This window comes from Zeus faber (genome assembly GCF_960531495.2).
Source record: "Zeus faber genome assembly, chromosome: 14".
Classification (NCBI taxonomy): domain Eukaryota; kingdom Metazoa; phylum Chordata; class Actinopteri; order Zeiformes; family Zeidae; genus Zeus; species Zeus faber.
The window spans coordinates 9054527-9080322 of NC_137200.1; the positions used below are offsets into that span (position 1 = coordinate 9054527).

The following is a 25796-nucleotide window of genomic DNA, read 5'->3' on the forward strand; positions in this document are numbered from 1 at the left end:
AACTGGTTTGGATTATGTCACAGTGAATTATCAAAATTGTGATTGTGATCTTGAAACTTTTCTTTGAACACTGTTTCACATTTTTCCTAATTTAGTATGGAATAGAAAAACGTCATTCAGTGCTTAAATGGAAATGTAGGTGTTACTGTAGGTCTGCTCCAGCAGATAGTGCAGAGAATGTATAGAGAGCACTGGAAATAGAATTGACATCTGTATTTATAATTTTGGGCAGTACTGTCGGTTCATGAACATGGAAGATCATTTAAGAAGCCATTGCTTTAACTCTGGCCGCTGAACATAAAAACAAAATTTCAACATCCTGTTTTTGATAAAAGGTGAGAAGTGAGTGAGTGAGAAGCTACAGCAGAGTGGTAAGTTGTTCATCAGTAAAGCTTTCACTGAGGTTGTGCGGTGAACAACTCCAAATGGTGGGAACTGTAGTGGAAAAGTAACAGAATGTGCTTAGCGCACCACATTGCCTCTTGAAATAGTTGTTTGAGTGTGGCTTTTTTGCTCAATGCCACGCCCAAGAGATAAGACGGTCTGGTAGACAGTACTATTTAATCGGATGAATTGCTGGAATATTCTGCTAATGACACACTGCACGGTCTAGATATTATAAAAGGGTATGTATCTGTGTATTTAGCCAGTCTTGTCCTCTGCAGAGACAAACTCTGCAGAGGATATTTTTATAAGAAAGGATCTTAAATGAAAGGACCTCTTCTCCAGGGTGATTTTTCCCACCACAGAACCTACAAGGCCTGGTTCGACAAATGGGAAGGACCTTGTAACTCGAGGGTATACAAGATGGCCACTAGGCTGCCGAATACTGTAGAAGTCCATCAGTCTCCCCCAGTCTCTCCCAGCATCTAGTCCACAGGGGGGCCACCCTGACGTCTCATTGTCTCACCTGTCGCCACTTGTTTTCCAACAGAGAACCCAGGCCAGAACCTAAACAGGGTGTTTCAGGAGGTTCCCAAGCGAAGAACCGGCTCTGACGGCTCCTCACGGCCAGGTCTGTTCTTTGTCTTCCCTCTCGTGATTGGAGCTAGGGCGTGTATTTCACAGTCAGCATTATTAAGTCCCTCTGGAAATCACAATAAGTAATGAAAATGTCAAAGCTTGCAAAATTGAAGATACCTCTCTGCATTGTCCAAATCAACACACAGCCTGTATCACCAGCAGCGTGCATTGTAATACTATGCAATATTATTTGGTGCTTACTGTATGTGGAATTGAAAGTTTATTTTATAGATTCATTAATGGAACCAAAACAAGAGCATAGTATTTTTTTGCTATAGTTTTCGCACCGCAGGAACTTTTTCATAGTTCTAAGAACTTTTTGGGGGCACCGTCCCTTTTTTTGTGTCCGCACTGCAGGAACTAGGAATGATCGTAGTTCTTAGAACTCAGTTTTTGAGGGACTTTTTTAAGCTCCTACTACAGGGTAGGGACTAACCGGGACAAGAGGAACCTATAGTGATGGTGCAAGGTGATTGGTCGAACACATGAGCCAATACAGCACCGGCAACTGCCATATTTGAAAACCTGTGAAAAACGTTAACAACAGCCAACAACCTAAGCCAAAACCAAAATGCCTCATTTAAAGTAAACATGTCTTTATTTACACAATTTATTTCCAAAACATTAAAACCTAAGTAAAAAAAATTAACTGCACCCTTCCGCCCCAACCGAGTCGCGGACTCGGACCGACCCTCGACCGGGGCAGCCTGTCCTCAGTACACCCCAACCGAGTCGGATTGCTCTGGGCGGGCACCAGCCCATGTGCACTTGTCGCCACACAAAAAATCACCAATAAAAAAAGAACCCATAAAAATTTAAAAACAATAAAAATTATGTTTTGATTTGATTCCATTTTATTTTCCGATGTTAATTGAATAATCTCCGTGCGGTGTCCCGATACGAGCCCTTGCCTTATGAAAGTTGGAGCAAACTTACGAATAAGAGGGAAGATTCAGCAACTAGATTGCCCATTCTGGCCTCAAATTTGTTCTGAAACAGATTTAGGTGGACTGATTAGGTGAAATAAGTGACTGTGAAGTTCATAGACTAAATACAACACGAACAGGGAACTCATGCTGAAACCCCATTGGTTTATGTCACTTAGGCGTCACTTCAGCATTCCTATTGGAGGTGTGAATGGCACCAGAAAAAGGTTGAAGGTATTTAGTTCTCGGGGACGTCCCCAGTTCCTAGTTCCCCTCAGGGAGTCCCCAGAACTGTTTGGTCCGAAAACGCCTTATGTTGGAAGAAAGGAAATGAGAAAAGATGAGTACTAAAATATTTCCAGTTGTTTCTGTGACGTGCAGAATGCATATGTAATGACTTTTACATATAAGTCATTACATGTCTTTTTTTATTTTCTTTGACTTTAAGAAAAACTGCAGCAAAGTCAAGCATTTTTGGTCCCAGCAATCGTGAAAAAATGATTGCTGTCTCTGTTGATATGTTTTTGTCTCTTACGGTTATGTTAGATATTTTGACTATCCTGGCCTGGGGTCTGGTTGAGAAAATAACATTTAAATAAATTATTAAATTAATCATTTAAATGGATGGAATAGAAGACAGGTTGAGCATAAGGGCACCCTCCTATGGGACTGTGTAACCAGCCCCCTGTAATTAAGGGAAAAAATTTCAAATAAAAAATCTGCTTTATATGCCCTACCATGTGTTTACCCAATGCAGTGCGGTGCTAGGGCCTGGGTGTGGCTGGTACAAGGTCACTCGCACATTACTGTCACAGTGTATGAGCATATGAAAGCCACATTTAATTATACCTCTTAAAAATGACCGTATTCACTGTGAACCTGTAAACTTTTTTCACTGTGCTTTTAGGTTAGAATTTTTTTTTGTTTTGTTTTTTTTTGAGCATTCTCAACAAAGGTAGCATTACTTATATGTACAGCTTATTGCCTCCTCAGCGTTTTACACCGGCCCTATATCACAAATTGCCTCTTGATTCAACACACATCGCACTTGCATTCAAGAGAACTCGCAAACGATGAGATTTGACCATCAGGTCCACTTGCAAATGTTTGCAATGTGATTTTTATAAGCTTAGTTTTATCATGTTCTTGTAATGCACACTGACAGAAAAAAAAAAGGTTAGAAAAAATTCATACCGTCACAGCCCTAGCGTCACAGGACCTTGGTTGGGGTTACTAAGGTCGGCAATTTTGAGCAGCGCGCTACTGTAAAACTATTTAAACACTGAGTACAAACCTGGAGTTACCGTCCACTGAACCTCTGGTTCAGGCAACGCTGAGGGATTTCGCCAAGTGCAGGCGACTTTGGCGAAAGTTGCGTTGCATACCTTGTGTATAGAGGAGTTTCTGTTTTTATAGGTGTGTGTGTGTGTATGTATGTGTGTGTGCGCGTGCGTGCGTGAGGAATTTTTCAGGATGGTATTTGTACTATTAGGGTGTAACTGTGGAATTGGTGGTTGTCGCGATGGAGCTGTTATAATAACAATGTTTGGTTGAAACTGCAACACAGCTAATCTACCCATTTTCCTTTCCCACCTGCCAGCAAAAGTGGTTATTTTATACCAAAAAACATTAACTACAATGAAATTGTGTGTGTGTGTGTGTGTGTGTGTGTGTGTGTGTATGTGTATGTGTATGTGTATGTGTATGTGTGTGTGTGTGTGTGTGTGTGTGTGTGTGTGTGTGTGTGTGTGTGTGTGTGTGTGTGTGAGAAGCAGAGGTCAAACTGGGACAATCCACTGGTACTACCAGCCATCAACCACCTTCCATCAGGCATATGGTCCTCCTTGCCTTTGGCAGGGTGACCAACACCCACTTTTTTTAGGTTGCAAATTACTTCAACTTCATGCCCAGCTGCCCCCCCTCCACTCTCTTTCTACCCTATTCTATCTCTCTTTTTTCTCTCTCATACGCACACTCACAGTATTTATACACACATTCATGTGCAGTGACCTTGCCCACTAACTCTGGCTGTGTGTCTCTGGCTAAGGACAAAATTAGACTGTGAGGGAGGGAGGGAGGGGGCACAGTGGAGCAGAATTGCTCTGCATTTCCACCCACCACGTGTAGACCCGCGAAGGCCCAATTAACGCCTTCCTGCACCACCCCACCCCAGTAAACTGAAGCCTGCCTGACCAGCCTGTCTCGTCTACACTCTTTTTTTGTCTGTGTCTGAATCACTCATCATAAGAATAAGATAGATATGAAGACACGTGGGACATAGAATAAAATCTCTAAAATCCAAATCTAGATTAATCTCTAAATCTATAAAGTACAGTCAATTTGAAACCATTTTCAATTATTTTTTTTTAATTCATTCATTTTGTTTTGTGGCTTAAACGTCAAAACATGCCAGTGACAGTGAAAAGTCCTAATGGCTTTATTTACGGTAGTACCGCCTGACATTTTTAACAAATTAACAAAAAGATTGGGCAGCTTTTGCAGCTGCTAAACTTGCACAAACAACACAAAAAGAAACCGTGCAATTCTCAAAGCATCCGCGAAGGGTGAAATGCACCCGTCTTAAGAGAGTTGGAGCACCCTCGGCTGCCTGATAAGAGCATACCTGTCAACATTTAGATGGTGGGCAACTAAAAGTGTAGAAGTACTTTCAAAAAGTGGATCACCTTGGTGCTTGTTACAATATTTCAATTAAATGTTGAGTGTGCCCCTAAACAGGCAACGGACCATGGAGGTGTCATGTGCCACAGAGGTGCACATGGTATTGACTTGTATATGGACTGGCATACCTAAATGCTATGCTGACATCACTACAGCTTCATTTTTAAGATGAATACTCTTTTTCTGCTATCGTTCACAGTGTTGCCTGTTGTGTTTTTTATTTGCAGCTAGTAACACCTCTGTGAAACACAGTGTTTACATATGGTTCATCTTCTGTGTAAGGGCTTGTGTACCCAGCTGATGATTCCCCCCCACGGCTGCTTAAAAACGTGCTGTCCCTTAGTTTGCTGTACAAGGCAATGTGACTGAAGTGTCACCAAAATCTGTCCAGTCAAGCTACAACCTGCTTCGTTGTAGCTGTTGTCTGTTGTACGCATTTGGTTTATTCCATTTCGGACAGTATTTCAGACCTTGTTGTCTCTTCCTCCTTAGGGGTCCTCATTGTCCCTATTGTTCTGCATCCCTTTGTGTCGCCCCAATGACACCATGTTCCCCATGTTTCTGTACCCTGCTCTCTGTTAGTCCTCTTGCTGGGTTGTTGAGTGTTCACATTCCAAGCCATCTTCTAATTTGAGCTGCTTCAGTCTTCAGTTTTTACCCTGACAGATTTGTGCTTGTTCACCTAAGACTGCCTTATTTCCCCACAGTTAGACTTACAGTCGCGTAATAAAATAACCCATTCTGCTTCTGACCATTGGCTGTTCTCTTCTATCATCTGGTAACCCTAGATAATTATTCTTATCTTTTCAAGGTAACATCACCACCCGAATCCGCACCCCAGACACTGGCTCAGACGAGGCCATCAAGTCTATTTTGGAGCAGGCCAAGAGAGAGCTGCAAGTCCAGAAAGCTGGTAAGCAGTCCATCCATAGATGCAGAGGAATGTGTTCAATAGAAATTCATTGATGCTTTCTACCCTTTTTCCATGGTTTTTCATTTCATTTGGACGCATTGTTCAGTTGGCGGAAAACAATGTTCTGGGAGGCATTTTCTGCGCCTTAGAAATAAAAAGCATATGTTTTAGTTTTTTTTATACTTCTGATTTACATTTCAAACTGCTTCCAGCAGATGTCTTTGTCGCTCTTAGTTTTCAACTTTGCATTCTCCACCCCTTCTGTCCCCTACAGTGGATTCCCTGCAGCCCTCCTTTACTGGGGGCAACAACACAGGAGGCTCTGGCCCTGGCCAAGGCTCCGATGACAGCATCAACTCCATACTGGAACAGGCCCGCAGGGAAATGGAGGCCCAGCAGGCGACTCTGGAGCCCATCCTCCAGACCTCATCCAATGCGGGCCCCGTTGACCTTGCCCTGCTCTCCCCAAAGCTCCTCGGAGGCCCGCTGTTATCCTTCTCCCCACTAGCCCTCTCCCTGAAGAAGGCCTCCACCACAGCCCCGCCCTCTTCATCACCCACGCCTTTGCCCTCCTCCCTAGTGGACTTCCTCTCTGACTCAGCCAGGAGAGAGGGGGTCGGGGCGGCAGGGGAGGCCAGCAGCGGAGGAGGAGGGGGCCCAATGGATGGTGGTGGGAGCAAGGCGGGGCGGGGATGCTGGCGGGAGCAGTGGTGGAGTGGCATGCTGCACGCGGGAGGATGGGCCGCGACGAGTGATGAGGCCAGGAGTCAGGAGGACAGCAAAGAGGTAGGCTGGGTTGAGGGCTCCCCCTGACGCTCTACTGTAGCTGAAATCGGGTGGATATTTTGCTGGGACAACATGAATTGAAAAACAGAGTTAATCCAACTGGAACAGCAACTGGTCACGTGGCCTCTTCCTGTCATAGTTATGGCAGTAAATGAGGGAGAAAAGGAGAGGAATGCAACCAGGAGGGTGCTGGGGTTGGTTCACAGCAGGTGTTAGTGGTGTATGTGTGTGTGTGCGTGGGTGCGTGCGTGCGTGCGTGCGTGCGTGCGTGCGTGAGTGTGATGGGACCGCCTGTATGTGTGTGTGTGTGTGTGTGTGTGAGGTGTCCACTGGTGGGGTGTACACTGTGTCTTGCCGGAAGGCACCCGGCGGCGCTCTCCGCAGCCCTGCCAGGTCACAGCACAGCTTAAGCCACCAAGTCGCCAGGGCCCATTTATTTGTTGTACACACCTGATTTGGAACGTAACTAATCAATCAATTGGCCCCTGCCAATCCTATAATGACCCTGGGCTGTTGGGACACCAGGTTCTCTATAACACAAAATCCCATATCCGATGTGCAGGGAGTGATAAAGATACAAATATTTGATATTTTATGACTGCTTGGTGCCAGTATTAAAATTATCATAGCTTTGACTATATTTCCATCATACATCATTCAACAGACCTCCTCACCTATTCGGCAATTCCATACAATCTTTGCATGTTTTTTCTGCTTTTTCCAGGTGCTTCTTTCTACCTTGAAACTAAGATTTGCGGCACGTCAGTAAGAATAGTTGCTAACGATAATAAATATGATGTCTTGCCCAAGACCGCTCCCTCTAACCCAAAACCACTTGAATCTTGAATCTTGAACCACCACCGAACCTCCCCCACTCCATCTCCAACTGATTGCATCTCTCTATGTCTCCACCAGAGGGCCCCCCGGCTAGCTGGCCCTTCCCCCTCCTCTTCCTCGTTGGACTACTGGAAGGACTGGCCACGGGCCGACTCCCCGCACTCACAGGCAGGCTCCGAGGCCCAGGGCCCACCGAGCCGCGCCGACACCCCCCGCGACAGCCCGTCCCCGCTGGGTCCGGGAGCTGGCCTGAGCACGCTGGGTGGCCCTCTGATGGCGGCCGGAGGCAAGGCCCCCAGGCCGGTCGTGGCCCCGCTGAGGCCCGAGCAGTACGAGCTCTACATGTACCAGGAAGTGGACACGCAGGAGCTGACCCAGCAGGTGAAGGACAAGCTGGCCAAGAACGGCATCTGCCAGCGCATCTTTGGAGAAAAGGTGCGACCCCCTCAAAGCCTGTGTCTGACAGTTAGCAAGTATACAATCCTAAACAACAGCGTTCTCTATGAAATCTTTGTAAGTTTGCCTTTCACACAAACATTTTACAAATTCTGTCTTTCAGTTAGATTCCATGGCTTTTTTTGGGGAAAAGAAAAAACATTGTACTAGTACTACTACAGAAATATTGTCAAGTTAGAATTAAACTACACAAATTTGTGTTGTCTTCTTCTCGCTGTGTGAACCTATTGTTGTTGCGATGACAGATACTTGGCCTGTCTCAGGGGAGTGTGAGTGACATGCTCTCCCGACCGAAGCCCTGGGCCAAGCTGACGCAGAAAGGCCGCGAGCCCTTCATCCGCATGCAGCTGTGGCTGAACGGAGAGCTGGGCCAGAGCGACTTGCCCTTGCAGGGCCAGCCCCAAGGTGAGGGAGGTTCAACCCCCAACAGATGCCCACGCACATAAACATGAACTTCAGCTAGTTAATGAGAAACACTTATGAGAATACACAGGGACACGAAGGTTAAGGCACCCAGGTCGAAATGCATGTGATAATCAATATCTCAATGAACAGAAAGTTACACAATCTCTAAACCATTTGATTTTTTTGTTGTAACTTTTTTTTTACTTTAAGTAGAGTCTTTCAAAATTTTCTTTTGGGATTTTTCCCTATTCTTTTTTGCATAACACTTCTAGTTTGGAAATATCATTCAGCCTCCTTGCGTGTATGGTATGTTTCCGATCTTGCCACAGATTTTCAATAGTATTTAAGTCCGTGTACTGTCATGGCCATTCCAAAGGCATCACCTGTCATTCCTGGAGGTCCTTGGTTGATTTTGAGGTATGCTTTGGGTCCTTGTCTTGTTGGGATACCCAACCTCTCTTCAACCTCAATATCTTGACTGACTCAAACATTGGCCTCTAATGTAGAATCTCTTGATATTTGATGTAATCCATTCTTCATTCCACCCATACAATATTTCCTGCGCCCCCAGCAACCCAACAACCACAAATCTTCTCCCCCATGCTTGACAGTTGGAAAGGTGTTATTCTCTACAAATACTACATCCTTTTTTACCTTCTTTGGTTGTGGCCAAAAGTTATTTCCAGTCTAAGCACACTGTTCCAAATGGCTTCATGCTTCCCCGAGAGATCTCTTTGATGTACTTCAGACATTTTCCTTCTAGTAACTCTACCATGAATGCCTTGTATGCGTTGTATCGTTGTCCTAGAAACAAAACCGTGTCTGATGCTGTTTTTCTGCAGCTCTTTTGGAGTGATGTGTGGGTATTTTCTATTATTAGGAGTGGGCCGATCACATGATTGTCGTTATGGGATTGGTATCCGTAAAATGTACCCCAGTAGTCGTGATTGGATGGTCGTAATCCGAACAACCTTGCCTAAGTTGCCTAACAAAGGCAGTAAAAGGAGCTGCTGACTTGTATTGTATGGCGAACACTGGTGGAAAAATCAATTGTGCTGACGCTACCTGCCTTCTACATGTACTAAACGTGATCAGAAAACAAAAAGCTGCTTGGGTTCGGCTCGCCCCTCAGTTTATCTTGTCGCGGTGCGGAAGCAGACGGCCAAATGTTGTCATCATCCATGATCAATGAGCAACTTCCCGAAGCGCCACATTCCTCCATCCACCTCCCACATGCAAATAACGTAAATCACCATGACATAACATATTGCCATAAAGCAGTTCTGCGGCTGATTTGCGGCATACTGTAGCTTCGGTTGGGGAGCTCCTATCATGTGAGAGTGATCAGATCACACAATATATTTGTCAGTGACGTAGAGCAGATATACCCAATGAGACCAAATGATAACAAAATCTCTGATCATGGATATAAACTCAAAATGAGGATGACGAGCGTGATCGGACAAAACACAGTTTCCTTAATGGATAGTCGGTCGTCCCCCCCCTCTACTGATTATTATTACAAACTCACCAGGTTCTCTCTCATAGCATTATTTTCTTGTCTCACTACGGGGAACGCCTCTACCCGACCTCAACAGAAGCTTTAATTACATTACGCCAGCCATGACAGGCTGGCACAGATGAAGCTTCTGTTCAGGTCTCGTAGAGGACCTCCCCATAGTGAGACCCACCAGTTTTTGAGATACTTTGTCTGGAATCTTTCTTGGTCTTCCAGAGACCTGACTGCAGGTGTTCGGTTTATCCTCCATTTTCTAACAATGTTTCTGACAATGGAAATAGTTACATTCAAACATTGAGAGAGAGTTTTTTTGTAGCCTTCTCCTTGTCGGTGGAGGTGAACCGCCTTGATTCTGATATCCCTGGACATCTCTTTAGCGGAGCCCGTGGTTGTTAACATACTGTAAAGTCACATGAAGTGCTAGAAAATCTTGCGAAGCTGGACATCTCCACAACTTGACAATTTCAGGAATGGGTTGGTTACGTACTGCAGAGCTATTTCCAAAACTAAAAACACCTGGGCTCACTGCTAATTAACACACACGCACACAACCCCCCCCCCCCCCCACACACACACACACACACACACACACACACACACACACACACACACACAACCACACACTCTCATTCACACAGGACCGTTGGAGCCAATGCAACCGCAGACAAGTTAATTAGATCCCAGCGAATTAAAGGAGACGCTAGCTGGGACAGCGGTGAGTGCCGCCTCGCCATCAGTACGCCCAAGGACTCCCAGCACTCATGCCAGTACCACATTAATGTTGTTTTAGACGCTTTATGTGTTGTCTGAGAGAGATTGCATCCAGGGAGGATAATTCTAGTTAGCCAGCTGAGTTATCTCAGACTGCCGAACTTTGAAAGAGTGACCTCAGAGAAAGTTACCAAAGCAGGAAAAGCCGAGTTTCCTTGTTAATACAAGAGCAGCAACTGCGGACGAAGCCACCATAGATGGTTCTCATCACAAAGAGACAATAAACACAGAGGCACACATTAAGTCATTTACGTCACAGGGGCGTGGGCTGTTTACACCAGACCAAAATAGAACAACCATCGGCGAAGCCCCATTCTGAATCCATTTGGAATACCTGGGGATCGTAACGTCACGTTGAATGTGACATCAATCACGAATAATCAGATTGCGGAATTGCATCTTCTCATACTACACAGGAAATGAGCTCAGTCAGAGTCATGCCGCCTGACAATAGCAACCAGTGTTGCAAACAAGTATTGATTTGCTGCCAGGAGAGGGCCACGGTGAGGCTTACTTCCAACCTGTCTTATGTAGGGATATGTTTTAGAAGAAAGAACATTTCCCACACTGCTGTCGTTATGCTCAACATCAAGTGTATTCCCAACACAGTCACATTGGGGTAACAAAAACGGAAAATGTGCACACACATTTGGGACACGGTCACACATGCACTCATGCATACACACACACACACACACACACAAATAATCTCAAAATGCCTTGTGTGAGCAGGACTTCTCAAACAAGTCCAAGGAGTTGCTTGTGTGGGCATGGAGGAACTCGAGGCTGGATAGTGTCGAAAAACAAATGATTGCATATTAGTGATTCTACAATTAAACAATATTATGTAGCAACGTTATTGCTGAATTTTCACCCGTCCATACTGGAATTGTAAAATGACATCATCAAATCATGTGCTTTCTCTTGGCTCCTGAAAATCCCTGTCACCCGAAGAGACACTAGTTGGGGGGTTAATATTTAATGTAAAATAGTATATTCCATATTTTCAAATATCATGAAGATATTTGGTTGTCGTCCACCCCAGCGTTACTGCCAACTCTGCTCTCTCGTTTATACACTAGTGATGCGTGGGTCAGCTCTGACATCACCCAAACCTGCCGGCATTTGCCATTCATCCACCCGCAACTGCCCAACACCTGGACAGTTATAAAATTCTAGATCTGCATCTGCATAAACCCGCTTTTTTTCTTTGTTTTTGTTTTTTTTAACAAATGCACTCATTTGCCAAAGAATAGTCTATATGGTACTTTATATTGCTTTTATTTTAATCTCTTCTTCCCGCAACCCACCCGCAATTATTCGGAACGTTTATTGCTGACCCTCACCTGTCCAAGCCGCGGGTATACCCGGGGGACCTGCAGGTCACGTGTCAAACCCGCGTATCACTAATGCACACACGTGCACACTCTCCTGTTGTACGGGTGGTTCTCACAAAGTCTTGGTTTAGAAGATTTCAAGCATGAAATCTTTGGAAAAAAATTGAAAAATGACCGACCACCTCGGGCAAATACCATATTCTGGTTTGTCAATACTTGTCACATGGGGGTACATAAATTCTGAACAACCATGCTAACAAGAACAGATGTGTAGAATTTGCACACACTTAAGTATGGAAGTAGTCCAGTTCATTTGGGAGCAGGTACTATTTTTTCCCCCAATGTTGATTGGTTGTATCTCATAACCATTTGTTTCTAAACTTCAAAACAATTGTGAATGAATTACTTTGGCAAGGCAGCTGTGGTATAAGCAGGATAATGCACTATTAGAGAATCAGTCAACCACATTCCAGGGGATTAAATGGCCCCCTCGCTTCACGGTAATGAGATCAACTTGGAGGTAGTGTGCAACACCATACTACGGCGTTGCACCATACTGGAGAAGTTTAAGAGCTTTTCAATGGAGGTATGGAGCTGGTGTCGATGTTCCGTAAAAGTCGTTCTGTAAATTTTCCCACTCTCGACTTAGCATAATTTATGGGAATGTTCCAGTACGGCTGGGAATGGAATTGTGTGGGAATGGAAGCAGTAACATTGCCGGGACAAGCACGAATCTGAATACCGAATCTGAATACCGGCAAAGCACAAATAGTAGGTTTATATGAATATTTATTTTGTACCATTAATGAAAAACACAAAAATCTGTTTTCGGGAAGGAAAAAAAAAACATTCGGAAAAATGTTGTTATTTTTCTTCTTAAAATGCCACTCAGACCCTAGATGTGTCTTTTAGAGTTTGGGATGAAGAGGGACACTACATAGTGTATGTCATTTCGGGAAGTATTAAGCGCTTAGACTGCAGCACAAGCACTTAGTTTGCCCACTGGCTGCACCAGAGCGCTGAGCCGGAGAGGGAATGCGAAGCCGGACGGGGAGAGGTAGAACTGGTGGAGATTAAGCTCCTTCTCCAGAGGCAGAGAGTGTAGGACAGGTTGAAAATGATCACACTGATTTAATAACATTGGGTTTGGGTTATTGCATCTGGGGACGGGGATTCTGTCCCCAGTCTGTCTGGAAGGGCGGGCGTGGAAAACCGAAGCTCTGGTCTCTTGAGAGCCAGGTGGGAAAAAAAAGGATTCAGATTGTCCGTCCGTTGCCGACGGATTGTCCAAACAATCACATCTACAGTAGACATAACGTACTCACCCTAACCCATTACGTAATGTATCCATAACAGTCATCTAATGTGGGAACAGACTCCATACGGAACTTTTACGTAAAGGAGGCCAATTTGTGACTTTGTGATTTGTACCTGCTGCCTTTGCTGGATATTTATTTTATCCAGCGATGTTATGGCTTCCATGTGGGAAAGGGGGCTTAAGACCCCAAGCTGGTGCAGCTCCTTTATCTTCAAGCCAAAGTTTTCATGCGTTTTGAAAACACATGTTTCCCTGTCTGTGACTCTTTTCTGGCCAATCCAAAATGGCTTAAGTTTGAAAGAATTTAGCCTTGGAAAGGTTGTGCCTGTGATTTTCAGACAGAAATCTTCTATGAAGATTTGCCATAGTGTCCGTCAAGCCTCTGTTATGGAATATATTGCCCTTTTTCCTAATTTCTCCGGATTTCCCATTTATTACAGTTGAGACTTCATCTTGATGACGGAAGCGGCTAACAAGTGTATGCATTAGTCTTTGGCTATTATTGGGCAGTGTTCTCTGCTGACCTCTCTTTGTAGTTTTCTTCTCGACCTCTCCGCCTTCCATGTTGACAATTACCTGCTTCCTCTAGGCCATCATCTCAAGTCTTTTCTTAAGGTTGACCATCTCTTTGGTCCTCTCTGGAAGCTTCTCTTCTGTGTAGCCCAACTTTGACCTCAATTTTGATAGTGTTTTCTTTCTTCTGTGACATCTACCCGGTGATTCCATTGGGTAGATGTCTTCATTGGTCCTTGTGTCTGTGGAGATGTCTCTCTTCTTTTAGGAGTTGAGTTGATGGCAGGGACATTTACCTGCTGAGGTCCGATGGATGTTCTCTTGGGGAGGTTGTGTCTTCTTGAAGATTTTGAATTGATTTTGAACTTCTCCATTTGCTTCTTGAAGATGTTGAAGTGCATTTATTACTCTCCTCGGTTGATGGTGTTAGGTCCAATAAAGCTTTTAGCTGTTTTTTTCTTCTGTAATACCTTTTTGAGTTTTCCCGCCACTGTTTTTTGTTCTTTTCATGTTGTCAGATCTTGAGTTTTTTTGTTTTTACAATTTTGCTTTCGTTTTTGAAATAAAGCGTAACATGAAACAAGCCTGTCTGAAAACGTGGGAAAAATCATACTGTTATGGACACGTCATCCTATATCAGAGACTGAATGGCTTACTGACTCTGTGTGTGTCTGTGTGTGTGCGCGCGCGTGCGTGCGTGCGGCTGTCGGGGCATGTATCAGACAGTGACTGAATGGCTCACACATGCATTACTCTTGCTGTAACCGCTCCAGTCCCTAACCTCTCCCTCCTTACTTTTGTAGTCTTCCAGCAGTTCTGGGTTTCTCTGAATTCTGTCAGCCTAGCCCTCGCTAAAGATTTCTTTTTGTCACTCGATGACTGTCTGCAATGAAATTAAATGGAACAGGACAAATTCAGCAAAATATCAACAGTTGGTAAATAATATTTAAATGAATAGTTTATATAGTCTGTGCTTAAGTCCTTTCCCTCCCAGTCGACATTATGACATAGTGACGCTGTGACATCCCAAATCGGCTACAACATTGTGACATCCCAAATGTCCAGTCGGACCAACACTACATTTGGGGAAGGCAACATTGTGGCATTTCCTTCTATCCGCCTCGATATTGCCCTTGAGGAAGCAGAATCTGTAAGTTTATTTGTTTCGGCACACAGTGTAAGAGTTACGACAACTTATTAACAAGGTCTCATTACAGAAACAGAAGTTCTCTGTTCTATGTAACTTTTAGTATTTGGAATTTTGTGAGTGCAATTGCACTTTTACACCATTGTAAAACTCTGTCCAGTATCTGAAAATAATTTATTTTACCGGACAAATATGAACCTTATCGTGTCACATTTCGATAATAGTCTGTGCTAGAAACGCAGATAATATGTAGGCTTGGGATGATTTACCTTTTAATCGCCTATCAGCAATCGACTCCATCGGATTGACATTGATGACGGACGATTTAAAAAAACAGTTTTTATTTGCCATGGAAAATCTGAGCATTGAAGTAAGTGCAGTTTACCGTGTTCTGAAACTGGAGCAGATGGGAGAGAGAGAGAGAGAGAGAGGGGGGAACGGGCTCTCCCCCACTCAGCTCAGAGCTGTTGAGTAACCACTGGTGATCGGATCTCACTTTCCCCTCTTAAGTCCTGTACAGAGACTTTAAGAGGGGCAGGTGCTCAAAATAAAAAAAAAACGCACATGGACCCCCAGCTCCGGTTTCCTACATGTATGAAATTTTTTTTTTTAAATACAACTGAGTTAAGGGACTGTCCCGTTCTGTTCCCAAAAAACCTGTGTCCCTACTGTCAGGACACGTCTCCATTGCTATGGGACCTTAATTTATTCAAAATGGGATGTATTTGTGTCAATACCTTACTTGTAAATAATAAATCCTGCACCTCTGGAACAGGGAGACCACATTTGTCACATTACATTACGTTCTATGCATGCGCAAACCCGCCCCCCGTGTGCACACCCCCCCAATAAAATCGTATATTGGCGATTGCTGCCCCCCAGCAAGCCGTGATTGGAATTTTGCACGATCGCCCAAGCCTAATATAACATACACCTAGGTTACAGCGCCCCTTGCAGGGACCTCACCGCTTCAGCAAGCTGGGGAGAGAGGGCGTGGGGATCGGCCCCCTGCTACCGGTGTAGGTACCAGATGTGCTTGGCCTGGCAGATCGGCTCGCATGAGCGAGTCAGAGGGTGAATCAAACCCCGTGGCGTATTGAAAGGCTAACGTGCGGGTGCCCGACGCACCACTGGCCCGTCTCATCTGCGCCATCGGGGAGTGTGGGGGCAAAAAACCTTCGGATTACTAAATGGGTTCTTTGGTGGGTTGGGCCTCCCAAAGATAAGAGCATACAGCAGTTTCTTTCCAATAACAAGTTACTATAAATCCTCTAAATCATACAAAGAACAGAGCAACTTTTTCCGAGTTGGACAAAGAATCAAAGTATTTCTTCAAATAATTAAAGCAACAATAAAACTGATGAATCAGAGTGGAAGATGATACAGAGGACGAATTTGACGTTCCTCTCTGTTCCTTCAGTTTTTATATGTCTTTCTAAATCCAATTTTGGTATTGTGTATGTTTCATCTTTCTCTGCACTTCTGGGCATCCAGCCAATTCCATACATTGGATGGACTGAGATCCTCCTGTATACCTTATTTGGATAGCCAGTTTTAAAACTTACATAAGATTACCGAGAGAGAGTGAGAGTGAGAGTGTGTGTGTGTGTGTGTGTGTGTGTGTGTGTGTGTGTGTGTGTGTGTGTGTGTGTGTGTGTGTGTGTGTGTGTGTGTGTGTGTGTGTGTGTGTGTGTGTGTGTGGCGGGAAGGGAGAGAAAAAGAGTGTTTGTAAAACATATATCAAACATATCAAACAATTATTATATGTTTCATGTCTAATAATTGATTGATTACACATTTCGTATGATATAAAAGCATAAACTTAACAACACCTTTCATGAAACCTCTTCAGGAGGCAGAGCGTCTACATTTTGTATCATTGCATCATGTAGCATTATTACCAGACGGGCAAGTTTATAATTTATCTTGATTTTTTATGAATTTTACCAGGCAAAAAAACTGTAACTACTGGAGCCAAACATCAAGGAAGTGACTTAGTGACGTATTTTTTTTCCAGAATATTTTCATTTTACTCTGTTTACATTAAATGAACATGACATGCACTCAGACAGAGCTGGATGCATTGCGGTAATGAGAATTTTAGCAGAAAATGCAATAAAATTAAAAAATTATTAATTTCTGTGTTGAAATTCTTGTACAAAGTAGTGAACACTATTATTACATTAATATTATTACGTTATTATTATATTTTGTTATATAACAAAATTACATACTTTAAATTTAAAATCATTACTGCCATGGTAGTTTAATGGTTTTGTCTGTGTGTGTGTGTGTGTGTGTGTGTGTGTGTGTGTGTGTGTGTGTGTGTGTGTGTGTGTGTGTGTGTGTGTGTGTGTGTGTGTGTGTGTGTGTGTGTGTGTGTGTGTGTGTGTGTGCACGCGCCCGCTTTGGCCTTGCTCCCGGCATTGACAGAGGGAGATGGATGAGGTGTAGCCTCCGTTTAGTTCACACACACAAACACACACACAAACGTTGCATACACATATCCATGCAGTGTATAGTCCCCATGCCCCAGGCACAGGAGGACAAACTAGGATTATATTGGGTTTTGTTTCAAAATAGATCTGTGCTGATACCCATGCCTGGACTTCGATACCCTTCAATACCTCTTCAAGCCATTTAATTGATACCAGCACTACTGAGTTTAAGTTAATCTACTGCTTTAAAATAAAAACATTTCTGTCCTTTTTTATGAACTCCCTTTTAATATAAACACACTTGCATATCTACTCCTATATATTTATATGAATAGTTATCCTTTTTTTTCAGGTGTTAAAATGAGGTTTCACATGCAACAGAATGGTTTCATACTTAAACTGTGAAACTATCAGATTCGGACATTACAAACTACATTTGGGCTCAAGATTCAGCCCATTCAAAAATGATTTAAGAATGGGTTGAGGAAATTGCTTGTTGCTTGCAATGAGGATCCAATGAGGCATTATTGACATGAATTATAAATGTAAAGAGAAAATACGACTAAATAACATGAGCAAATAAATGCATGAAAAGTGCTTATATTTAAGTACATTGACATACGTATGACATACGTACATAAGTACATTGAATGAATGTGTAATGTGTTAAATTTCATGGGAGCTGTCATGACTCATGGGAGCTGTCATGACCTCAGAGCGATAAAACAAAACATGATAACCAATGAAGAAAAATAATTATTGTTAGAAGTAAATATTTTTAATTTTTTGTTTTAATATTGTATATTATTGAATATTTACTCATTTGACTCATATTGTGGTTCTAATATGACAATTACATTTGGTTAATGACAATATCATTCTCTAGGCTTTTACTATGTGCGTATTAGTTGTCTGCGTCAGTGTTTGGCCCCTGAAATCCAGGGACCAGTGTGTGAAGTTGTGAGTTATCAGCACAAGAGATATAACATCAGATCCTGTGTATTATTGTGTTCATCGTCATGGTGTTGTTCTGCAACTCACTCGTTCTCTCTTTCTCTCTGTCGTTCCTCAGAGATCACGCCGAAGACCTCCGCCAGCTGCAGCCCCACGCCCGAGTCGCCCCTCAGCTCGGTGGAGGACTCTGGCAGGAGCCTCGGGGAGCAAGCAGCAGGCGGGGCCGGTAACCGTGCGACGGCGGCGGCGGCGGCGGGCTGTGACACCGGCGTTGGCGAGCCCTGCGAGCTGCGACCCGCCACGCCGCTGCCCATGCCGGGCCACACCGGCCTCAGCGTCCAGGAAATGGTGGCCATGTCGCAGGAGCTGGACACCTACGCCATCACCAAGAAGGTGAAGGAGGTGCTGACGGACAACAACCTGGGTGAGTGGCTGTGGGTTTCTAGCATTGCAGCGGAAAAAGATTAAAGTCAATTTCAACACGGTGTCCACGGTCTTCAGCACAGGCGAAGGGCCTGTGCTGAAGACACTTTGCAGGTGCAGGGGCTCAAGATATTAAAGGTTCCATTGAATCTACGTATCTGTGTGACAATGTCCTTCAATGAAAACCAGCGGTCTGTACTTTTCATCACAAATTGATGATTCTATTTCGTAATGTCAGAAGTGAGTGCAGAGCTCAAATGGCCAACTTCATCAAGTGTTTCCCTTATTTTGATTGGGGTCTTGTATCTCAGCTTTCACTAAAGCTGTTGAATTCCCAGCACCAATGCCACAGCTACTACTACCCTCCCCTCGCTAAACTCCACTCTCGTAGCCTCCACCTTGATCTCTCTTCCTCTTCTGTGGATCCTGTCCCTTGCGTGACTACATGATGGATGGAGTCATTTCAGATAGCCGCTGGGAAGAGGCCCTCACGGTCAGATGGAGCCAGGGCCCCTAAATGCAATCGGCGTAGCCCAGCCTTAAGCGGTTCTCTTCCTTCTTTTTTCATTTTTTTTTTCTTCTTCTTTAAAAAAAAAAAAATAACGAAATAACGTGGATGCAACCCCCCACCACCACCACCACCTACATCCCACCAAAAATGGAGCTGATAAATCTGATTTATGGTCCGGCTCCATAGTGCCCAAAGGATGTATGCGGCCTAAATTTGTGTCCCTCCCTGAAGCCACGGCAGGGTGGCCAAACGGCATGAGAAAATATTCCACGTTAAAAAAAAGCACAGTATTTAGGGGCGCAACGGTTTCTCCTTCCTGCAACACTTTTTCCAATTTATTTTTATTTATTTTTCAAATCGATCCTTCATGTCATATATGTAATTGTCCACTTTACAATCATAGGCGTGTACTTTGATTTATGGCCCGCGGGGAGCGGTGATTGCATTTGCACCGCTGCGGCTCTGTTCTTAAATTAGGGATATTCTCTATTTTTTTCTGGGTGTGCATTTGATAAACTGTGATAGGGGCACAGCGGGTGCTTAACGCCCTAATACAAGTATTCTCTGCGCTTTACCCGTCTTTGCTGGGAAGCAGATTAACGTTCTGTACCCCGCGGAGGTGATCAAGCACAAACACAAAGCTATAGGGTGTTCCCTGCCGACCCGGGAGCTGAATCTTTTTTGTTCTTTCTTTCGTTCTTGCAGCGGTTGTACCAGAATCTGCCGTTTGCCTTGTTACATATCTGTCTTTCTATTTGATATTCATAGATTAGATTAAATGAGCCTCCACAGTCGTCAGGAGACACCAATAAATCAACAAAAGAAGAATTTTAACACCTTTGTCTGGTCTTGAAAAGTAAATACAATATACATTTACATCAATTTACTATTACTATTACTAGTATTTCAAGATTACATTTTAGTTTCAGTGTAGATTTTTGAGTCATGTCTGGACTATTTATTTTTCCTGACTTATTTCAATTAGATTTTAATTTTGAAACCTACTTCAGCTTTTGTTTCACTTCAGTTAAGATGAAAGATGTGATTTTCTCCAAGTCAAGTAGAAAATATTTATAAAGAATGAAACAAATACATGAGACCAATGAAAAGGAAAATCATTATAATCATTTTTTTCCACTCCATTTGAATCAGTCTTTTCATTGAGAGTCAACCGTCCTAACGCTGTTCTGGATTACCTCATTTTAATTTCGGTGCAGGTTTTTTAGTTTGGAGCAAAGTCGAAGCAAGGTTTCACTCCCCCCACTTTCCTCCTCGTCCTTCAGGCCAGCGTCTGTTCGGCGAGACCATCCTGGGCCTGACGCAGGGCTCTGTGTCCGACCTGCTAGCGCGGCCCAAGCCCTGGCACAAGCTCAGCCTCAAGGGCCGTGAGCCCTTCGTGCGCATGCAGCTCTGGCTCAGTGATCAACACAACGTGGAGAAGCTGATGGACATGAAGCGCATGGAGAAGAAAGGTGAGGAACCATTGCAGTTTGCGGTGCGGCGGCTTCCTGGTTATTGTCCAATCGGAGGAGTTTAGAGGCCGTGCCTCCGCTGGCAACTACAACCAATCATCATGGAGGAAAAAAACTTGTAGCAAGTGTTATTGGACTTATTGTAACTGGAGTTCTATTTAAATATTTTAATTTAGTTATTTATCAGTGCTGTCAAAGTGCAGTACATCCTTCACTACAATACTATTTAACCAACCAATCAAATGACAAACGTTTCAATATGAAAGACTTCATGTAACACAGACTTTATATACTTTATATTCAAGGGGTTCCCAAACTGGGTTATTATTTCATGTTTTTTTATTTTATTGTGTTCCATATTTTAATATAGCATTTCATGTAAGGCTTGTTTGTCTTTTAAATGGAATCTTTCTTTAGGGTAAAATGATTTTGATTAATTGAAAATAACTCCACAAATGTATGCAATTAGTCATGGTTAATTATTGTAATTGTTTGCCAGCCCTATTCACTATTTTATGATGTTTAATATTAGGAGGTTGATTGGGGTTTATTTCGTATTCATGTGTGGTTTGGGATTCGGGTTTGGTCTGCGACCTGTCTGGTAATTGCATGGGTTGGTGCTTGAAGGTGAGGTGTGTGTGTGTGTGTGTGTGTGTGTGTGTGTGTGTGTGTGTGTGTGTGTGTGTGTGTGTGTGTGTGTGTGTGTGTGTGTGTGTGTGTGTGTGTGTGTTTTTCGGTTTCAGTTGCTAAGCGCACCCCCACTTTCTGTTCAGAGAGAAATTGAGGGGGAAAGCGGGAAGAAAAATGAGCTGGAGGTGGCCTTTAAAAGGTATCGCCTGTGGTGTTTGACTTCAAACATCCAAATAGAACTGGGATCAGTGTGCGCCACCTCCAGCAAAGCAGCACATCAGGAATCAAAGAATCAAGTGAGACAAGGAGGGAGCAGGGGGGAGAGAGAGAGATCTGTGAATGCTCTTTTCATCCTTTTATTAACCCAGATATGTCGATGGGCACCCGAGTCAAATCTCCACTTGCCACGTTGCTCCTGGTGTAAAAACGAGGTGGGGAGGGGTCTAATACCAGCACAAAGAGGGCTTGCATGAATTTGTTTGCTGTGTGTGTGTGTGTGTGTGTGTGTGTGTGTGTGTGTGTGTGTGTGTGTGTGTGTGTGTGTGTGTGTGTGTGTGTGTGTGTGTGTGTGTGTGTGTGTGTGTGTGTGTGTGTGTGTGTGTGTGTGTACGCGTGGCGCACTGGGGGGGCGGGGGTGGTCGAGGGGGTCGCTATGTGTTCCCAGGCGCTGTCGAGATGAATCTGGCTGCAAAATATCAGCGCTCTCATCAGACATGACAGTGCCCATCCTCTCCAGGGGCCGCTTATTTAGAGTCCCCCCCCCACGTCCGCCGTTCAAGTGAACATTCTTGGTGCGATCGGGCCCATTTAACACTTCTCCCTTGCTTAGGAGTGACATTGATGGCCCATTTTGGTGTCATGGCCGTGCTGTGATTCAGTGCCCTCCCCCCCCAGGTTAGCCTGGCGTAGCGGCTAACCCCATCCACCCCCACCCACACGCCCATTTCCCACCCAGACTCCTCATTAGCAATAACGCTAAAGGCCTCTACTGAGTGCTCATCGCCATGCTGAGGACAGGGGGGTTATATTTACTCAAGTGTAACTAGTTACATGTAGTTACATGATGTTTTACCACACTATCTTTAACAGATAGGGGGGGTGTATATGTTGCTGTCTATATTATGTTTATGTTTGCACATATATACAAACAAACATGTGTATGTTTACAAAGAATACCAAAAAATACCAAAGTGCATCAAGTAGATAACCGATGTAATATCAATGTATCTGTGGTGTTTCGCGGCCACCCTGAGCTCCAAGTAACACACAGCCAACATTCATTTTTTCCTCCTAATGTATTTAACTTATCATCAAAGCACAGCCTCTGAATCGCGTGCAAAGACATTTTTGGATCTTGCTACGCCATTAAATGCTATTCAAATAACACAAAGCTTGGGACATTTATTGTCTTATTCTATTATTTTAAATGAAAGCAAATCCGTTTCCTTGAAAAATGTTTTTTCATATTCTTCAAAATCTGTTATTGTTTCACTCCGCATGTGCTGTAGTGATAATGAAAAAGAAACGCTCAGATGGGTTCCCGTCCTGACAGTCTCTACAGGAGCCATACTGTAAATCCATCCTTGTGTGTTTACTCGTCTAGTGATAATGCTCGTCGTCTTCTGTGGCAAGACTGCCCCCTGGTGGTGCGGTTATGCTGCTATGGAATAGACGCTGATTCACCATGGCCCCTCCCTGCACCCACTGTACTGAAACTGCAGTCTTTTAACAGTGATGGAGGAGCTCACCCACTTTTTTCCACTCTTCCACTGTTTCCAGCCTACATGAAGCGTCGGCACAGCTCTGTGAGCGAAAGCCAGGGTGGAGGCGACGCCAGCCTGTCTGGGACAGATTACAGCCAGGGGGGCAGCCCCCAATATGGGGCCCAGCAGCAGCAGCACCAGCACCAGCAGCAGCAGCACCAGCAGCAGCAGCAGCACCAGCAGCAGCAGCAGCAGCAGCAGCACCAGCAGCAGCAGCAGGGCCCCCAGCACCGACTGAAGAAGCCCCGGGTGGTACTGGCCCCCGAGGAGAAGGAGGCCCTGAAGAGAGCTTACCAGGAGAAGCCCTACCCTTCCCCCAAGACCATCGAGGAGCTGGCTTCACAGCTTCACCTCAAGACCAGCACGGTCATCAACTGGTTCCACAATTACAGGTACTATATTCTGCAGTCAGGGCAGTCCAGCAGATAGGAGTGAGAGATAGATAGATAGATAGATAGATAGATAGATAGATAGATAGATATTTGTATACTATTTCAAAAGTAGCAGGTGTGTAATGTGTAAGAAAAGGCCACGAGAAGTTTATGCCCCGAGAAGATTGGGCTTGATGGATGGCCATACAAATGATTAATAACTGAGACCTCCTCAGTGTTATATCTCAAACCTTGTGGTACATGCTCCTTGTTGTCCGTCCTCGTCCCCTGTCCCCTCGTGCCCGCAGGTCTCGAATCCGACGGGAACTGTTCATCGAGGAGATCCAGGCGGCGGCAGTGGCAGCAGGAGAGGGCAGCTCCCCCTCCGGCCGCCTGGCCAAGGGCACAGAGAGCGACTACTGCGACGGCACGGAGTCGGAAGGCGCGGCCGACAGCCGCCCCGGCCAGGAGCTGAGCTCAGAGGGCGACAGCGGCGACCTGGACTGCCTGTTCGGCACGGGGGCTGTCGACAGCGGCCACGCGGCCTCCGTGGGCACCTCCGCCCTCCACCCCCGCGACAACAACCTGCGCAAGAAGAAAGCCGCCAACCTTAACAACATCATCCACAGGCTGGAGAAGGCCGCCAGCAAGGACGAGCTGCACGACTGGGAGTTCTGACGAGACCCTTTTTTCTGCCGCCACGCCCAGACGATCCGGTCTTTTTTAGTGCTCTGAGCATGAGCCTTTGAGGCCAAACCCTGGAGCGGTTGCCACTAAGACACAAACTGGCATCTCACAGACTGTTTTTGTATCATCCAAGATGAAGAGGGTGGTTAATGGGGAAGGGGGGTTAGGGTTCGTCTGAGAGACAAAAAAACAGACGACAGCCTCGCGAACCCGCCCTGAACTTCGCCCTTGTTTTATCAGCAATAAAAGCAAAAACGAAAATGCACTTCCAGTGTAGCCCTGCCGGCCCCGGGGCCTTACAGCCAGAGGTGTGAAGGACATAAAGAAGACGCGCCGTAAAGAAGTGTCACTCCACAGGAAGAACAAAACAAAAACGCCTCCTAAAGGTAAAATATTGGCATTTTGTTTTGGGGTTATGGGCGAGATATACAGGAGATTTCATTTCCCCGCCTGAATAATTTTTTGACTGTTTATTTATCAAAATGGATGCCAACTTCTGATATTTTTAATTATAATTTTTATTATCGGTTTTTACTTTTCTATTCTTATTGGCGCCTTTTCGTTCAATTGCAGATTTGAGTTTTGACCAGTAGTTTCACCAAATGATAATGTTTTATAACTTAAAACAAATCCCAGTGGTAAGCCACAGTGTGTGTGGGGGGGGGTGTCCATGTCGCTTCCTTCTCCAAACTTTTTAGATCGAGGCTTTGGAATTCTCCAGAAGCAACAGCCCAAACCCCCTTTTACGAGCAATTTGGTTGCCACTAAGAGATTGCACAGTCGCTTTGACTCTAAACATACTACATTTGACTCCTAATATTTTTTTTTTAAGCTAAAAAGTGAAAATACTAATCTGTCATTTGAAAGCTATATATAAATACATGTATGTCACTTTAGTTCAAAATATTATACTTCTAATCATGAAATGCAATAGTCCTGTCGGGAAAAAAAAGGTGGAAAGCTCACGGTAGCATACATTTAAGTGTTCTTTTTGTTGTGTGAGTAAAAGCTTTTTGTCACGTAGAGCACAATTGTTTCATAGCTTTAACATTCTACCGCCAGGGGCAGGACTTTTGGTGACGCTGTCGGGTGGGTTTATTTAATACACTCCATTTTAGGCCAAATTTAGCTTCTGAGGAGGAAACGATACCAAGAAAAGGAAAAAAAAAAAGGGGGGGGGGGTTAGAAATGAAAATGGATCGCACTCTATATTTTTGTCTCTTGTCCTTTTTTTCGTTGTTTTTTGGTTTTTGTTTTTTTTCAAAAACAATGCGAGAACACTAGCTCTTCATGACCTCTCGAACAACAGAAAAGACAACTGCGACCTCAGAACGTGGGTGCGGTGCGCCGGTGTCACCTCACCGCCCGGCCCCTAATGGGAGGGAAGCATTTCGTTGGATGATGAAGCCAGGGATGCACAGCCCACTTTACTGAATATCTTTCAGCCGCTTTGGTATCGGCTTCATCAGCGGTTTCGTGCGCTAAAATTTCCCCGCGATTCTGACTCACACGCCGTGGCCGTTTATCAATATCCGTGCGCGCCTTCCCGTCGACTCTCTCGACGTCCCCTCACGGGCCTGAGTTATGTTCCGTTCTGAAGTTTGCAACAAAGACAGTTAACTAAAGGAGACGCCACGCTTTTTCTCATTAGTTATATAGGCCTTTGAACAAATATAGAAAGATAAATGACTTAACTTGGGAAAGTGCCAGTGAATGGTTTGTCCTTCCCTTGGTAACTGACTTTGCTGAAGTCGCACAAAGCCAACAGCGCCTGAAACGCGGGGTCCTCGCTGTTTGAGGATGACCCGGCCTGGCCAAAATCGATCGGGACGCCACAGCGTGTTTCGGGCGACGAGTCCGTGAGAACGAACCGGAAGGACGTGCTTCCCCTTCTTGTGGCGCTTTCGGTGTTGATAA

The 25796-nt window shown here is 44.5% G+C and overlaps 1 protein-coding gene across 1 annotated transcript in view; it reads left to right on the plus strand.

Moving 5' to 3' along the window:
- The window catches only part of cux1a (cut-like homeobox 1a), a gene marked incomplete at its 5' end in the record, with an annotated part of 106184 nt that extends 82244 nt beyond the window's left edge, over positions 1-23940 (plus strand). The window contains 9 exons of the mRNA XM_080014211.1: positions 935-1015; positions 5440-5541; positions 5816-6327; positions 7243-7599; positions 7866-8025; positions 18141-18446; positions 20240-20428; positions 22838-23213; positions 23501-23940. Of these exons, the coding sequence (XP_079870337.1) occupies positions 935-1015; positions 5440-5541; positions 5816-6327; positions 7243-7599; positions 7866-8025; positions 18141-18446; positions 20240-20428; positions 22838-23213; positions 23501-23870 (2453 nt within the window). The 3' untranslated portion in view covers positions 23871-23940. The remainder of the gene's footprint in view (positions 1-934; positions 1016-5439; positions 5542-5815; positions 6328-7242; positions 7600-7865; positions 8026-18140; positions 18447-20239; positions 20429-22837; positions 23214-23500) is intronic.
- Between the last annotated feature and the right edge of the window lie 1856 nt (positions 23941-25796).